Below are 18,703 nucleotides of genomic sequence, written 5' to 3'. Positions count from 1 at the left end.
TCAGGTATGGAAAAGTACAATTAAAGAAATGAAAATTTTGCTTTGAGAACTCAAGGGTAGATTTTTAATGACAGAGGAAACATCAATTTTGAAAGTACACTGATAAATAGTATACATGCAAAGAACAAAGAGAGAAGAGACATGAACATGGGGCTAGAGAAATGGTTCAGAGGTGAAGAGCCCTTGCTGTCCTGTAGAGGACCAGAGTTCAATTCCCAGCACTTGTGTTGTTGGGTTGCTCACAATCTCCTGAGACTCCAGGTCCAGGAGATTTAACATCCTCTTCTGGCCTCCATGGTCACTTGCACATGTGTATGCATACAGACACACAAATATAAAAACAAATAAAATAATTTTTCATTAATAGTTTCAGAGAATTGGTGGCTATCTATCAGAGGAGGAAACATAATTACCAATCTTACCCAGCTGTGAGCCCTGATAGCTACAATAATGATAGGCCTGGCAAGACATGCCAACTGGTGCAATGGTGGTACAGACAGACATCATGGGAGCAAACAAGCACTTTCTGATTATAATACTGTTCTACAAGAAGAAGCCTGTATCTGGCGCCATTTTTGAGCCCAAAACCTATTGTGGCCAGGGAAGGCGATAATTTACTGCTATTATTTTGCCAAAGGGACATGGCATTAAACCGATTCCTAATGACTTACTGTGATGCCCAAATATTAACGCATCTCTCAACTCTCATCAGAGATACTTCTATTTGCAGTGAAAGGTAATTAACACAGAAACACAGCTGGTCAAGATGCAGAAATAAGAGACTACAGAATGTTCAATCAAAAACATACATGCTTCACCCCCTTCTCCCAAGGCTCAGGGATTATTGTGGAAGAGGGAACAGGAAGAGAATAAGAGCAAGACCCCATAGCTGACTCCATGGAGTATTTTCTGGACACAGCAAGGCAATTCCACATATGAACTCACAATATTTGTGACAGCATCCATACCTATGAAAGACCCAGCTGTACCAAATTCCAGTGTGGAGAGAGGAGTTGTATAGGAAATCCCACCCATAGCCAAGGAGCTATTGGCAGTTTTCAACTATTGGGAGATGTTAGTCAACCATGGTTCTGTGGAAGATCACACATCCAAGAATATTTGGGCAATACAAATTTGTCTTGAGTAAACAAAAGGGGTCGGACACAAAGTTAGGTGGATGTGGCAGGGTGGATCATGGAAGAGTTAAAACACAGTGTATGAAATTAAGGAACTAATAAATTATTTTTAAAACACAATGAAAAATATTAAATAATTAAAATGTTAGAATAAAGATGCTCATTTTTAATACCAAGGCAAGTAGTAAAGAAAATATAGAAGGAAAACAAGATAGGAGACATAAAATGCAAAAAAGTAAATGAACGATATTAATTGCTTTCCTATTGTTGTGATGAAACACCATGATCAAAAACAGCTTATAGGGGAGAGAGTTTATGTTAGCTTACTGTCCCAGAGGCTTAAGAGTCCATCATGACTGGGAGGCATGGCAACAAGCAGCAGGCATGGAGGCAGGAACGTGAAGCTGAGAAACCGCATCTCAACCACAAGCAGGAATAGTGACCTGGAAGAAGGATGCAGCTGTGTACAGCCCCATAGAGCCTGCCTCCAATGCCATCCTTCTTCCAGCAAGGTCACACCTCCTTAACCTCCCCAAACTTTACTACCAACTAAGGACCAAGTATTAGAATTTCAGAGCCTATGGGGGACATTCTCATACAAACTGCCATAACGTAAAATAACTCAAATTGATTAGAGACCCAAATGAAGATTTTACAAGTGTAAAACTCTTAGTAAAAAAAGAGGAAACATATCATCATGATTTTAAGTTAGGCGAATTATTTCAAAAGAATAGTGCACAAAAAGCACAAGCAAGTAAAGTAATAATAGAAAAATTGACTTCATCAATATTGAAAAACAAATATTAGCATTCAGTTTTCCTCTCTCATTTTGGAAGGCCATTCTCCTTTTTATTGGCATAATTTATTCCTAAAATGTAAAGCTTAATACACACGGACCCTCTAAAGTCAAAGTGGATCTCAAGAGTCTACCAATTTTATTAACTGTATTATGTCTAGTTCAATTTTTCTTCTTTATGAAATCAGTTTTAAGTAGTGTTTGTTAAAATTTTAACTACGCTTAAATTTTCAGATTTGTTGGCTTAAATGGTTTATACTGTTCGTATTGCTTTAATTCTCAGCTACATCGCTAGCTTTGCTAATGTCAGCTTAACACATCTTTTCAGTTTGTTAAAATGAACTTGCATAGTTCCTTACTCCCAACTATTCTAACTTATTTCCATTGATGATACTTTTGTGCAGCTTAATTTCAGGTTTTACATTTATAGCATAGGTCTTTTTATAGGAAAGAAAAATTAAGTTAGTAAGGTTAACACTCCCCCCATCCCTTTATTGTTAGAACTCAGAACCTCTACCACTGATATTCCTGTCTCCTGCATATGTCTCTCATCTATATTATATGCTCCATCTCATACTTTGTGTCATGTTTTCTAGTCCTTCTATCTAATAATCTTTCTTAAATATTAACCTCTTGGGGATGGAGAGATGGCTCAGCAGTTAAGAGCACTGACTATTCTTCCAGAGGACCCGGGTTCAATTTCCAGCACCCACATGGCAGCTCACAACTGTCTGTAACTCCAAGATCTAACACCCTCATGCAGACATACATGCAGGCAAAACACCACTGCAGATAAAAAAAAATAGAGAACATTAAGAATTTTAAAAATTAACCTCTTATTATATGCCTGTATGTAGCTTGATTTTTCCTGCCTTGCTCACAGTCAGGACAAATCTCTGTCACCCGCCAGTCCCACAGCCGCTCAGACCCAACCAAGTAAACACAGAGACTTATTTTGCTTACAAACTGCATGGCCGTGGCAGGCTTCTTATTAACTATTCTTATAGCTTAAAGTAACGCATTTCCATAAATCTATATCATAAAGTAATCCATTTCTACAAATCTATACCTTGCCATGTGGCTGGTGGCTTACTGGTGTCTTCACATGCTGCTGGTCATGGCGGCGGCTGCAGTGTCTCTGGTCATGGCGGCGGCTGCAGCGTCTCCTTCTGCCTTTCTGTCCTTTTATTTCTCCTCTCTGTTAGTCCCGCCTATCTTTCCTGCCTAGCCACGGCCGATCAGGTTTTATTTATTAACCAATCAGAGCAACTTGACATACAGACCATCCCCCAGCACAGCCAAGTGCAGACCATCTCAAACACCTGCACTCAGGCCCATGGTCCTAATCATCCTCTATACGAACCTGCTGGGTAACGCCACAAAGAACCCAAGAAGGGCTCCCACAGGACATACAGAACATCCCACAGCACCTGTATTTGTTTGCTTAGTATAAATGTGTTCTTGAAGTTTCAAAATGCAGACATTCCATTGAAGTTCCTCAGCTCCACTCTCACTTCATAACTTATCTCCCCACTCTGGTAAGCTGTTTAGGTTTGGATGAACAGCAAAACAGCTATGGTCTACAGATCACAGTCCTTGGGAATTTTAGCTTCGCCCTTATTCCTGATTCTACCCACTTGCCCACATATCCATCTTCAGGGGAGTAGTGGTCCTGTCGATCAAAAAGGAGAACAACTCAGGAAGGTAAGAAAGAGTAGAAAGCAACCTGACTGTCCTAAAAGGTGTGTGATTTATATATATTGTTATATATAATATATATGATATATATGATGTGTAGAATATCACGTATATTCTAGAATATCATATATTATGTACATAGCATATTAGTGCTAGATATGTTTTATTATTGTAATTTAAATGGACTACTTCATTGTTTTTAATGGTTATGTTCTAGTTTTCTTTCATTGTTTTGATTTGGCTGTCCTGGAACTCACTACATAGACCAGGCTGGCCTCGAACTCAGAATTCTGCCTGCCTCTGCCTCCCTAGTGCTGGGATTAAAAGCGTACAGTACTACACCCAGCTCTAGTTTGCTCTCTGTCGCTCACACACCATAACCAAATGCAATTTAAAGACCACACCCAGCTGTATTATAGGCTCTGAAGGTCATTGTTCTTGGTGGTCATCCTATGGCCCTAGCTTCTCCAGTGTCCTAGGGTCTCCACTGAAGCTAAGGCTGCACCTTCATCAGTGGCCTCTCCTGACCTCTCATGGGATCATGCCTCAAGGGCTCTTCACCATCCCTTCATGCTTTCAAAACCAGTACTATGTGGGAGTTTCATACCAAGCTCAGCTTCTAGTTTGAGATGTAGCCTTGGCCATCTCTAGATCACAGCTTCTGTGTGCTGACTCCAAGCAAACACTTCCCAGAAAAGTTCTCCTCAATGGTGATGGTCTCTTATGAACCACAGCTGATGTTTTCTTCAACCCCAGCTAACTAACACTCATTGTCCCACTAAAGCAAAGGTTTGACTTCCACAGATTCTTAATACTCACACAAACAACCCTGGTAGCCCAGGATCAAAAGCCAGGCCTCTACCATCTCCTCTCCATCCTATTCTGGTTTATCATCCATGTTCCCACAACAACTCATTAAGAACTTTTTAAAATTAATTAATTGATTTTGTTTTTAGCTCATGAAGATCTTTGCACTCAATGACTTTTCCAGCCTAAAGCTCCCAAATCCTCCACCTTCCCCACACAAAAGTCCAAGGCACAAAATCCACAGTCAGATTCATCACAACAAACCTCACACTCCTGGTACCAGCTTCGTTCATAGTTTGCTGTGATAAAACACTCTCCAAAAGCAACTTCAGGTGGGGATTGAATTTGGCTTACAGGTTGCAGTCTGTCAGGATGGGCATCAAGACAGGAAGCCACCGCAGTATCTTTGAGGGAGTAACGGAAGCCAGATCATCAAAGAACCCTGGTTAACTACTGGCTCCCCCTGGCTGCTTCTCAGCCTGTTTTCTTATACCCCCCAGGATGACCAGCACAGAGCGGGTACCACCCATAGTAGGTTGGGCCTTTCTACCCTAATGAGCAATTAAGAAAATGCCCTCAAAACATGCCATCAGGCCAATCTGATGGAGATGACTCCTCTTGAGGGTCCTCTTTCCCAGGTGTGTCAAGTTGACAACCAAGATTGGCTATCACACTTGCTGTGTTGAGTAAAATGGCAAATCTATATGTATTGATCTGGAGAGAAATTATGAAAGTATTTGTCATTTTAAAAACAAAAAGTTACAAATTCCTATTTATAGTGAGCATGTTCACCTTGTCTGTACTCCCTTTCTGGATCCTGCATTCTTTGTGTTTCTGACTTTTAGCCTACATTTTCGGAATGTGACAGATCTGTAAGCATGAGGTCCTGTTTCTCTCCTGGAAGGCCGAGCCCCAGCAACATTCAAAACAACTCTAAGTCTGAGGTTTACATTTTGCTCTTACCCTTGCTTTATTCCCTTGGCAAGCTGTCTGTTCTGTTTGCCCTACGATTTTCTCCCAGGCAGAACCTATCTCATCTGACTTTGAGGAGCAGTTAATATCGATCGATCTTGGTGAACGGTCGCCTTTGATTTTTTTTGCTACAGCGAGATCTCAGTACAAATTCACACATATTTTGTCTTCTTACCAAATGGAAAAACACGTTCCACAGTCGTTGTGCCCTTCTGGCCAAGCCTACTGTTTTGTAACTCACTGTCCCATCGTTTTCATTTGGCTTCTCTGTCACCATAGATCTGTCCCTAATATTTCATCCTTTATGCAGACTCCTTCCTTGGAGCTGAACTTGGCAGTGGAGTTTGCCTAACTAATGGAGACCATATGCTCCGCAATTACATTTCCCCAACAACATTCAGATTTGTTAGCAAATATTGAGAAGACAAGTTGAGAGTCTGGAGCTCAGAGAGCTGTGAGGAATTGGCACATTCTGACAGGTAAATATGCAGTGGACTCCTGTGAACTGATTGGGGCTGTTTGTGTTTTCGGTATTGTCTCAGCTTTCTCTTCTCTTGTTTTGATAAGACATTGACCAAAAGCAAATTTGGTGAGGATTGGGGCTTTTTTTTTTTTTTTAAAGCTTTCAGGTTAGTCCACCATTGAGGGAAACCAAGGGAGGGACATGGAGGCAGGAACTAAAGCACAGACCACTGAGGAGTGCTGCTTACTGGTGACTGGCTCGGCCCGCATGGCTTCCTCAGTTTGTTTTCTTATATAATCCAGGAGCCCCTGCCCAAGGGTGGAACTTCCCACTGAGGGCTGGGCCCTCCCACATCAATCACTGATCAAGAGAATGTTCCACAGAGATGCCCACAGGCCAAGCTGTTACAGACAATTCTCAATTGAGGTTCCCTCTTCCCAGATGACTCCAGTCTGTGTCAAGTTGACAAAGACACAGGTACCCAGAGATTTGCTATTCAAAGTATCAATCAATTAGATTATTCTTCAAATAGCTAAGCATAGCATTTATGTCTTCTCAATGGCATACTGTATTCTCTCCCACCGATCAACTTTTAATATGTGACCTGATAATGTATTGATTCTATCCTTCCCCAGACTAGAGACCCAGAATCACGATATGACATACTGTTGCATCACCAGGCCCCAGTAAGGGAGTATAAACATTGTTTGGCTTATGAAGGATATTATCTCTAAAGATTTAATTATCAACAGGCCCTGTACAGTGCATACATGGAACCCTCTCACAAGCTTCTTCTTTTCCCAGAAGCAAGGTCAGTCTTAGACTGAGGAGTCCCATTCCATTTTACAAGATTCTGAAGATCTCAAGCGTGGACTCAAATCGCAGTATTGTTATTAGATGTTATTGACTTGGAAACGAAGTTTCGGCTATGGCCCTGGGGAACAAGAAGACCCACCCCTTCAGCTTCAACCCCTAGGTGTTGATGAGTTAAAGCCAGGGAGACTTTGCTTTTTTATACAGACAGCAAGCTAGAGAACAGGCGGCAGCAGTGAGCCCATGTGTACATCTCAAGGGTCTATGGAACATAGCTCGTGTCTTCGGAGCCCTATATTCTGGAGCTATCTGTAGCAGCATGTGATCTGCTAGTCCAGAGTGGCCTTGTAGGACTCTGAGCTTTTCCTGACACTAGCAGCCATCCCTCCCCAGCACTGCCCATGGCAGTGTTGGGCAGCACCCTGCTCACACTTGCAACTGAAGAGGCAAGTTAATGGCTGCTGCTGGTCCACAATTTTACCTTCACCTTCACAGCGGGGAGGGGGTCATAGAGGAATGTTGCCAGCCCTCCCCACACCCTCATGTGATAGTTACAAAGACACAAGAAACACTCCTTGTTTTAGAACACAAATACATAAATTTTTAATCTGCGAAAAATACAAAATGAAACCATGTACAAGTTATGTACAAACCCTTTTTACAAGACAAGAGAGTTATCACTGGCTGTCACAGATGACAGAGTTGGGTAGGTCATTTCAGAGCACCAGCATTTATTCTCTTCTCCAGTTCCTGTCTGGTCACATAATTCATCATAGCCACAGTCACCATGCCAGCAATCAGTGTGTGAAAGACAGATGAAGAAACCACGCTCTTTTCCCTTAATGAACATGTTGTAGGCTGACCTCTGCAAATGTGTACCTCTGAATTGGATTTTTTTTCCTTTGTCCCCTGAAGAAATCCCAAATGAAGGTTTTGGTGTTAAGTGGGGGAAATAGTCTCTTTCCAGCATCTGCATGGTGGGATGTGAGCCAGACACTTTAGGCAGGATGTGATTGTACCACCTGGGAATGGAAGGTTTTTAATTAGGATTTCCGGGCAGATCTGGGTTTCTATGTGAAATGTTGCAGTTCTGTTTGGTCCAATGAGTACAGAGCGGAAGGAAGAGAAGAACTGAGGTATTGGGGTGGGAAAGGCTCTGGCTTAGTGTAGACCTGTGTCTTGATCTGTCTATTGTAGGGGCTCCCTTCCCTGATGACTAAATCCTCAAACTGACCCTGGATCCCAAGGGCAGGAAGCTCTGGGTTGCTTTGGCAGGCATGTGTGATGTGTGTGTACATTTACATCCAAGACTCTAAACAACAGAACTGGTCCTGTTTCCTAAGACAGGTCCTGGAAAGCTTTGGGGATCAGCTTTGGAGAACGAGAAGAAACACAGAAGTGCCTCAGGGGATATGCCAGGGGAAAAAGCTTTTCATTTTAACATTCTACCTAGAAATGAGATCAGTTTTCACCTGGGCAAGAAGCTCCACTGTATACCCTGGTCCAGAAAAGCCATCAGAGCAAGGTGACTTTAGCATTTTGTGCACTGAAACTCTCGGAGCTAGAGAGGTCTGGGTGTGCTATGCATGAGGGATGAAGAGCAATGGGGTGACATGAATGGACAAAAGGAGAGATCACCTCAAGACCCCTCTTTCTGTGGGTACTTCAGAAGACTTGCTGATGACCTAGTGTCTTGTATATCCTTCATTTCCATGGTGATCAACATGACACTAAGTAGACTGTTAGTTTCCTACCCAGTACAGTCCACCGGGCAACCACTGGAGAAAAAGACAAGGGGGAAATTGGTCCTTCCAGTCTGCCTCATTACTTCTGAGTCACAAGTTCAGATACCCTTCATCTCAACCCTCATGGATGCCTCTTTCTATCTTCAAATCCCTTTCTGTTTCCCATTCTCCCAGGACTGAATAGATCTGTTCTAATCACATCAGCTTGGCTTGCACTTCTGAGCCCCTGAAAACTTGGTCATAGCCCCCCAGACAGATCTACTTACCCATCATCCAAACCTATGCTTTCTCCTTTATTGAACTCAACCAGGCTTCTCCCTTTATAAGTATCTGGTGTGTGAGTGGCAGGGCAGGGCTTCCATAGGGCCAAGCCTTCCCAAAGCATCTTCTCAACTCTGCTTGCATCCTCAGCCCAGGACAACTTTCTAGTGGGAAAGGTTCTCTCTACTTCTTTGTATCAGGAAGACAGCAGTCTATTTCTCAGCTGCCTGAGTTCTTGCTTCACATTCTTATTGTCTCCTCTTCTTCTCTGTCCTTCTGCATTGCCCTGTCCTTGGGGTCTGCAGTAAGCATTTCCTTTACAAAGAATCTGTCACTCATAGACAGCCCTAGAGCCCAACTCAAACTTCCGCAGCTGTTACAATCCATAATATTTATTCATTATGCACACCACATTTATTTTAAAAAGTCTTTATTGAATGCCTGTTGTGAATGGTGTGTCTTCTGTTCCCAAGGAGAGATACAAGCTGTCCAGCAACAAGTGCACAGGGACTCCTTGATAAAGTCATGAAATCCATCCATATTCCCAGATGAGCTGGGATGTTGCCCCTCAGCTTACCTAACTCTGAAATCCCACCTATTCTACAAAGCTTGACTTACCACTTCATTCCATTACACTGTTTGCTCCTTCTACTCCTGCTCCATGGGAAGACAGTGTGGTATACATGCTTACTCTTTCTCTGCTGACCCTTTAGGGCTTGCTTTTAGGCTTACTGCAAGGAAGACTGCGTCATACTCATTCCTCCAACCTAGTCCATTCCTCTAAAAAGCATATGCTGGTGCTGTCTACTAGTTCCAAGTTGCCAGATCACCTGACCAAATGCTTTCATAATGTTGGAAGTCGGAAGGCCTGCATTCTTGATTATTCGATGATTTGTTGGCAGTCTACTGGGTGTTCTTATTACATTAATGTCTGTAAAATAGTATAGCCAGCAGGTTTTGTTGAAACAATCTGAAAATCTATTCCTTCTCTTTAATCCATGTGGTGGATCTACAACTGAGAAGGTAGTAATTGACTGCAGGGACGTTGTATGCCTGGCAGGGAGAAAATGCAGGAAGGCAGGCGTTCTGCTTGATGAACTGCTGTTGAGTGCAACCCAGAAGACTTCACACTGCTGAGAGAATTTGCTGCTAGAAAGCCTACATCTCTGTGATACCTTCCAAAAAGAACTGGCCATCTCAAAAGCTTCAACCCCAAAAGGGCACAGTCACCGCTTCCCATCACTCTTTGTTCAGACCTTTCAGTGACTCTCTCCAACTTTCTAAATCAATGTCCCACTTTTTAATGTGGCTCTTCAACCACCTACTTTCTATCTTTGTCCATGAAGTGTTGACATAGTTTTTTTCTCAGCTTGTGGACACAGACTTATTACCAAAGGTAAGTTACTCATATATCAAAACCACCTTGGTATCAGTGCATTATAACCCCTGAAGCTCCTTCTCATTGGAAAATCCTCAGGATCCTTGTGCCTCCAGTCAAACCACCTGTTTTCTATTGGACAGCCTCCACTGTTCATCCAAGATTGGGTGCCTATCATGTTTCCCATTTGTGGTTCAAGGGAACCTCTTCTTTTCCATCCTCAGCACCACATCTTGCCAGGGCTCCTATCTCTTTTTTTGTTCTTCTCTGTAACTTTTTGATGTACATCCTGAGTTACCCCCTTTCAGGCCCATTGTTATCCTCAAAAGCATAGTTGAAAAAGAATGGTCTAGAACAAAGAGTGTAAATGAGAATTATTTCCCCATAAAGCCGTGTGAGACTGGGATATTGGGGAGCTCCTAACTAGTATAGGGCTAAAGGCCTTTGGTCACATAGGTCCCTTTTTAAATATTTTTTTAAATCACTCTTTCATGGGTATTGGAAAATAAAATTTAAAATGTCCTCTGCATTGCCGTATTTTAATGGTAATCTTGTAATTATTAATAGCCTGCAGTGCATGGGCAACAACCAGTTAAGATAAACTTGGCTTAAACAGCTTTACCACTCAGGTAGAAAGTCTACATTTCTGGGCTACCTCTTCCTGAGAGAACAGAACACCTCAAAAGCTTTAACCCTGAAGAGCACAGCCATCTCGGCCCATCGCTGTTCAGACCGCTCAGTGACTTTCACTCTCTAAACCAATGTTCTTTAAAAAAAGAATTCCAAAGGAGCTCCTCGTTGTATTAACTAACCATGGGATTTAAGTGAGAAATTATTCTGTTTTATAACTGAAAACACCTGTTAAGAACACGGGATAGACAGCAGGGGCAGAAAGGAACACAGTAGAAAAGTTCAACGTAATTTCTCAGTTCCTCTAAGTTTTGAAAACTGATGGGTCGAGCCCTGAGTAGTAAGGGCCGCTGTGTCCGTGACTTGACCACTCTCTCAAAGGCAGAAAATATGAATAAAATAAAAAATGAGCAGATCTGGAGTTGGAACTCAGTCTTCCATGAATTTGTATGATCTCTTGGTAGTCAAGATGATATCCTGCCATTTAGTCAATGCTGTTTTCCTTTGAGCTTTTCTACCTCTTTCTATGTTTCTTTCAATAAGATTCTCCTTGATGATGAACATGACAGGTCATGGTTACACTTATGAATGGAAGTAGCAAAAGACCATGAATCAGTGAAAGCAAACCAAACCAAACTGGAAATGAAATGAGAAAGCAGATGTGGGGGGGACATTAATGGGAATAACAGCAGGAGAGGAGAGGTGTCCAGACTCTCTCTACATACTATTGGAGAGGTGGGCTAGAGATGAAGAGACTAGCCAAAACTGTGCTGCACTAAGAGACAGGGATGGTGGGGAGCAAGGTTGTAAAGAGAAACCTAGACTAACCGAGCCAGCTCATCAGTGATGGAGGTGAAGCTGACTGCAAACCTTAGCATCTCAGATCTAAGCGCTTCCAAGCTGAAAAGCACAGGAACAAACCCGACTCTTCCTTGTCCAGAGCAGAAAGTGGATGCTGGGTTCAGCTCAGAAGGGCTACACGGGTGACATGGCCAGAAGAGCCACGATTACAGCTCCGGAAAAGATTGTCTCCAAAGGCTTGGCTGAGGCAAGGCTATTATTGTCTTAGTCGGTCTGAAAGAGACCTTAGCCATCTCAAGGAATCACCCTCAGTGATTTAAGCCACTGAGACTTGGAGGATCTAAAGAACATTTTCATAGTTAAGAGCTAATTGTGTCTGGATGCTCTTGAACCTCCAAATCAGGCACACTTGGGGCAGTTTTGGTTTTCCATTCAAAATATCCCTAATCTCATACATTTTTCACTCTCCACTTCAACTCAATGGAAACGACTCCAATTCTGTGCTTAAAGTCTTCCATCACTTAAAAAAAAATCAAAGGAACAAAACCAAAATAGAACTTTGTGGGAGGAAGGCTGTGTGTCCAGGTTACTCTGTCACAATCAGTCTTAAACATAAAACACCTTTGGTGAATGCATTCTATGTGCCACAGCAGAGGAGGATCTTCTGAAATATAATTGCTTAAACAAAAGCACATTGCTTCCATGAGAAGGATGGTGAGGGCAACGATGTACTCAGACACAGATAGTTTATGTTTTTACAAACGGCCTGAGTCCCAAAGCACTCAAGCATCATTAATTTGCCAAGATGACTTTTCTGGAATCCTAAACAGAGACTAGAGAGCAGAGCTTTCTATTGTGGAATATTCCAAAGAAGACCACCATTGGCCTAAAGTGAATGTGGTTGGAAAGTCAGGTTTTTTTTTTACCCTTCAGAGGACTCAGAACTCAACAAATAGAAACAAATTGGGAACTTTGGGAGATGCCTTGAGCCTTCCAGTTATTTTTAACAAATGTTATTTATATTTCAATTGCTTGGCCTTGAGTTTTTGCCAAAGGTGCCACCACCAGGTCATTTCTCATGTCACCTTAGGATGGTGCTTGATTTGTTCTTCCTTTATTGCTCAACCTTTGAAGAAAATAGATTTGTTATCTGGGGTCTTGAAGACTGCTTGGTGAACTGAGGGAGTCCCTTACTATAGGAAACTATCATTGTAGCCATGGTGGTTAAGAAACCGGTTTCTATTTAAATCTCTAGCTATCTTGGGAAATGGGGATGGAGTTAGGCTTCCGCTTCCTGCCTTGCATGGAGGATGTTGAGACTGTTGTTCTTCTAATGGAAGATTATGTAGGTAAATAATGTTGGTTGCCATGGGAGATCAAAGAACTAAGACAAATTTAGGGGGGGTTAGTAGGAATGAGTGTGAAGAAGAGCCTACTATGGTTCAGGAAGGAAAGAAGAGCGTGGACTGACATGAATGTACTTAGGTAACCCCAGTGCAAAATCATGATATTAAAGGAAGTCTTAGCTTTCAGGAATGCTGTCAATACCCTGGCAGTGGATTCTCCCCACCAACACATTTGAGTTCTGTTGGAAACCAAGAAATGTTTATAAGCCTGAATATTGACTGCTGACGTCATTTTAGCCTGAGTAGACTAGTGATTGATTATAAATATTTTTGTGTTAACAATCCAATTGGACACACATTATATTCACAATACTTTTATAGAGCTAATTCTACAAAATGTGACAACAGAGTAACCACGGTCCGACGCGTCACTGCAGGACAATGCCTACGAGGGGGAAGCACAGCTACATTGGCTCTGCAGGGAGTGGACAGAGGTGGAAGCTCATTTGGCCTACACTGGTATTGGAGTCCTCAGTGGACATATGTTTTCATGGTGATCACATTGCTTTGCTCTGATCTGATTTGTACTACCATAACTAGGTACCACAGAGTCATGGTCATCTAAAACGTTAATGGAGGAGGTGTCATGGGACTTGAGGGGCTATTTTGGTTAGATCCAGAAAGTGTCCACATTTTACATTTTTAAGGAAATAGAAATCACAGTCACGCCCATGCTTCTCCAGAGACCCTGATGATCATATCAGAGGTTGATCACTCTGAAGGTGAAAGACTTTCTGAGTCACTGGAAAGAAATAGCTGTTGAGTGACTATACACTGGGCATGCATGCAAGAGCAGAGCTCAGACATCACAATTGCATCTGATGGCTAGGAAAATCTTTTGACCACAGGCGGAAGTGGCTGATACATTTTATTTCATTGCTGGTAATTTTTCAAAGGCCTTTTTCTAACAGTCTATGTTAAGAGCATGACTTCCTTTCCTTTTGGTTGGTATTGGTTTTGTAAATATTTTTAGCAAGTTTGAATGTTTTGTTCCAGCAATTCAACCAAGGAAATCCAGCAAATGAAAATCTGAGCTAAAGTCATCTCCTCGACAGTGGACATTGTCTGACATTTAAACAAATACTTCATGCTAAGCATGAGTACTTCTTAGGTTCCAGTGTCAGGTAAAACTCTGACATTCACAAACTTCCAGACTAATAGCTCTGAATGGGGAAGAGAATTCACCAGATCCTCCCACAGTTGACATAACTTGCTTGGGTGATTTAGAAGTATGAAATGGGGAGCAGAAGAGCTTGGAAGAGGCCCCACCATGAGAACAACAAACACAGCCTGCTCTTGGTGCACAACGTCAGCATCCTAGGTGTGCCTATAACCCTTCCCCATAGCTTGAGGTGGCTGCTTAAACCTGATCTGGCAACTGCAGAAAAAGCTGCAAGAAGCTCTTTCCTCTAAATATATGAACAAGGATAAGAAATGCTGGATGAAAACGTAAACTACAAAGAACTGACTTTCAACTGTGAAGATAAATAAGTTTGATTTGTTAAGAGCTGGTGTCAATCCAGATCAAAACACACACCCATCCAGGGGAGAGGCAAATATTCATCTCTGCTCTTTTGACTTTTCTTTTGAGTTACTAAAACATGGGTGTGCATTGTTGACTACCTTAAAATTCTTTTTGTAATCAATTTTCCTTAATTACAAGTCAGGGTGGTGACCATCATTCTCCTCAAAGAAAAAGAGAGAAAGGAGAGAATACACATTAAGGAATCTGGCCACTTACTCATTTTGATTTTTACATTGCTGTGATATATGGGAAGATATCTGGCAATGAAAAAAAAAAAGAAAAGAAAAAATATATTTTCTTTCTAATAAATAAAAATAATTTAAAATGCTAGAAGCTATACATGACTATTTTAGTATGTTCATTTATAAATGAAATCATTTTGTTTTCCAAAATACATGGAAGCAATATTCAAGGCAAAGAGAAAGATCTGTCTACTTTATTTTCTTGCAATTCTTGCTTACTCTAGTGTTTCCACCAGTGATTCGGCATGGAAGAGGAAGAAAAGTCACATCACCATTTATGAAGTTTGTCAGGCTTTAAAAAAATAGTTCTGGTCTCCTGGGAGTCAACATTCATCTTCAACTTCTCTGATTGGAGGGATCAAGCTGCTTGTGGATTTATATTGGTTGATCTGGTTAGCCATGTGGGTACTCATGGGCTTGATTTGAATGTTTCTGGGATAGGCATTATCCGGTTCATCTGTAAACCATTTCTTTTCTGCTAAAGGGCAAAATGAATAGAGAACAAGAAGGAGAAATGAGAAGCTTAATTAGTCCTAGGTTAAGCTTTTGGAAAGTTCATTGAAAATGCATAAAGGTAATCAATAGAAGCTGACAGTGAGTAATTGCTAAGACAGTGCAGTGTACAGAAGCCCCCAGAACCTGAACCATGCCTCTTTCCTGGAGCAAGTGAAGAAAAAAATGGATGTGCTATTGAGACTGGGAGATGCTAGAAGTAGGCCAACCGCAAAGACTAAGTTGGAGGAGATGGACATCATCCCTACTGCAGAACAACCAGTGCCGAATCTTCCCCAGCTTCTCCTCTTCCCAGCCTGTTCTTGGCTTTGATACAACAAACAGACTCAAAGGCAGATGTCAACTGTACCACTTCTGTCTTGTCTGAATCACTCTGATGGTCTTGGGGGGTCCTTAAGGGAATCCCATAGAATTTGTTGGCCAATGAGATTGAAAATAAGAATAGGAAACTGCTCTAAAAGGGAATTTTGAAATGGCTTTTATTTAAAGAAAGAGAAGTCTGTGGGTATGAAGTCATGGAAAGCATTCCAGGTGGCAGTGTCTCTGCTGACTATAATAACCCAAGCTGTCAGCAGAGAGCTGGTGGGGGCTTGCCACTTTCCTTTCCAGCCTAACTACAGAAATGGATGAGACAGACTGCTGAGTCAGGGCCTTTGGAGGAGGGGGAGGTCTATGCAGAGGACCTGCCTCTTAGCTGGATTGTGATGTTTTACTGAGTTTAACTCTAATCTAGGCCCCTTTCTAGGACTGAAATTGTCTGAAAACTTGGCCATGTGCACAGATAGGGAGCATAGGCTTCCTTACAGTGGCAGAGGGAAAGGAGAGAGGAAGGGAAGCAGCTTTCCAGCTCATTCACTGCTCTAGAGACAATGGTCCCTCTGGCTTCCGTTTTTATTGCTTATGGAACAATTTACATCTGCCTTGTGTCTGGATGTGGACCTACCTGTTAAAATGATTGCCCAGCTGTGTGTGTGTGTGTGTGTGTGTGTGTGTGTGTGTGTGTGTGTGTGTGTGTGTGCTTATAAATTAAGCATCTGTGATTAACTCATGATCACTCCACTTTTTCCTTCTTGGTCTGTATGAGTGCCATTTCCAATGCCCTTGCTCCTCAACATGACTGCCTCTGGGGCTAGGGTATGACTGGGAAAAGCCTAAAGGAGGTTCAGCAGCTCAGTTTAGCCCTCAGGATACTTGCTACCTCTTGCATGGTTCTCCCCATGATCCCTCCTGCTCTGGCTCTCCTACCTATTATAATTACGTTCACTTTGATTTGAACAGATTGGACGATAGGAATTCATAATGCTACATCCTCACAGCGAAGCTAACTGATTAAGTGCTTTAAATTATTCCCCCTGACAGAATGATAAAGTTACAATCTGTTCTGAGATGATCTACAGCTTGCCAGCCTCCTACAGCTTCTTTCTACATTCATTTATCTTTTTGTCAAGAGGAGGTTTTTTTTTTTCTCTAAGCTTCAATTCCATAGATCTTTTAAAGTCATCAGCACATCTGAATTATTAATGAGGCTTTAGAGGCAAGACTCCTGATGGGCTGGTTAAAAAAGGTTGTATAGAAATCTGGGACTGTGTACACATCAAAATAATTTCAGCTCCATTTAAAAAACCATTTAGTGCGAGTGTGACATAGATGAACCATTATGCATTTGTGGAAACCAATTTTTTTGTGATCTACGATTAAACTAACCTTTCAGAGAAGAGTAAAGTGTGATGGTTATCATGCTTTAAAAGCCTTGCCAGGTCTCTGAAACAATTTCCAACTCTGACTTTCTCAAACAGCTTATGTGCAGAGCTAAAGCTCAGAGAGGAGCCGGGCGTTTATGCTGTTCGCCCAAGCTGCCCTTGGCTCTGGCTGCATGGTCACGCGGAATGATTTTGCTGAAGGGATTTGGTGTTAGGACGTGCATGCCAGGTAGGGAGAGCAAGTCTTGCTGATGGAAAGGGGAATGCGTTTTGGGTGAAAGACCAACCAGCTGCAATTTGCTGAATTTTTTTTTTACAACTGCTGCAGAGAATAATTGTTGAGAATTCAGTATTTACAGTTCAATTCAAAGGGGACATTTTGATCTTTTGCCAGGGAGAGAATATCAGTTTCTTCCATCTGTGTGTAAGAGAGAGACAGCATTATTGGCCTCATTTAAATTTCTTCTTCCTCTTTAAATTTCTTGCTACAAAAGACAACCTAGGCAGAACAGCCCCTGTGGTTTTGGGAGGCAGCTTCAAGCAAGGGAAGAATTGTAGGCAAACACCACCTCTCCATCAGGAGGTGAGATTCTCGCCATCCCTGACAAGCCACTGTTTAATTCAGTGTCTCCTAAGCTCTAAATGCCTATGCTGTGGGAGGCCTGGTCAAGTGAGATTTGAGGAAATTGAACTAGTGAGATGCTCTGGACCTTGTCTAAAATGTTTGGGGACAAAGGTCTCCCAAACAGCTTCAGAGGGAAGTATATTTTAATGGTCACCATCCACAGGGCTTCCATGGAATGTGCTTTGAGTAAGACAATGACAATTTGGCATATGGAATCTTGTCATTCAAAGATGAAGCTGCGCCAATGGATCCCCACAAAATGGCACCAGGAAGCAGGAATTCTACTAAGTACTGAAGTGGGTAAGGGTATTCGGTTCCAATGCTGGGCTTACTTCCGTGTTCTATGTGGCCTTATTTCATACCTAAGATGTGGAATTCTGTGGTCTGTGAGGGCCTTTTTGGTGCCAGACCTCCCCCACAAATAAAATAAATAAAAAACTTGTGTTGATAAACTTCTTGTGGGATATATATATATATATATATATATATATATATATATATATATATATATATATCTATTCTGAGAACACTGTGTGACCTGTCAGGAATTTTTGTCATAAGGTAGTTAGAGTTAGGAAGGGGATGACATGTCACTAGCCACTAGCTTTAGTGAGCAGGCTGGTATCACAAAATAAAATTGAGAAAATAACTGCTGGTAATTTTTTTTTTTTTTTGAGACAGGGTTTCTCTGTATAGCCTTGGCTGTCATAAAACTTGGTTTGTAGACCAGCCTGGCCTCAAACTCATAGAGATCCACCTGCCTCTGCCTCTCAAATGCTAGGATTAAAAGTGTTAGCCATAACCACCCAACTGCTACATTATTGAGAGTGTCATGTTGTAGACCAACTAAGCCATTATGTACACTATGGACACACCATGCGGAGGCCAGAAAAATGGCAGCATCTTGTGGTCTAGACTTGAGTGTACCTGGATCTCTCACATGCTATCTGCTCTGAAAAGGTTATGTAGAGTATCTTGTTGTTATTCCTATCCTATAGAATAGGGCTGAGGAAATAGCCTTTCTAATCTGGTTGTCTTAGGTCAATGGAACAGGTACCACTGGCTTACTACACATCCAGTTACATGGTAAACAAATAATCTTTGCTAAGTTTGTTAATGTTATCACATGAAAGGGACACTGTATTGTGGTGACTAAACTACACTGACGTTGATGTTCTTCAGATTCCATGTG

The 18,703-nt window shown here is 41.8% G+C and overlaps 1 protein-coding gene across 19 annotated transcripts in view; it reads right to left on the bottom strand.

The window, feature by feature from the left end:
- Positions 1 to 14,860: 14,860 nt before the first annotated feature.
- The window catches only part of Kcnma1 (potassium calcium-activated channel subfamily M alpha 1), a 710,535-nt gene continuing 706,692 nt past the window's right edge, over positions 14,861 to 18,703 (bottom strand). For 7 of the 19 annotated variants that reach the window (XM_076544629.1, XM_076544630.1, XM_076544631.1 and 4 more), the window contains one exon: positions 14,861 to 15,148. In XM_076544629.1, coding sequence (XP_076400744.1) covers positions 14,997 to 15,148 — 152 coding nt within the window. In that variant the 3' untranslated portion in view covers positions 14,861 to 14,996. Of the gene's footprint in view, positions 15,152 to 18,703 lie in introns of all 19 variants that reach the window. The other 12 variants (XM_076544634.1, XM_076544639.1, XM_076544644.1 and 9 more) reach the window with 2 other exon arrangements.

This window comes from Peromyscus maniculatus, chromosome 9 (genome assembly GCF_049852395.1).
Source record: "Peromyscus maniculatus bairdii isolate BWxNUB_F1_BW_parent chromosome 9, HU_Pman_BW_mat_3.1, whole genome shotgun sequence".
Classification (NCBI taxonomy): domain Eukaryota; kingdom Metazoa; phylum Chordata; class Mammalia; order Rodentia; family Cricetidae; genus Peromyscus; species Peromyscus maniculatus.
Note: the sequence above shows the minus strand (reverse complement) of the source record. Positions and strands in the feature narration are given on the sequence as shown.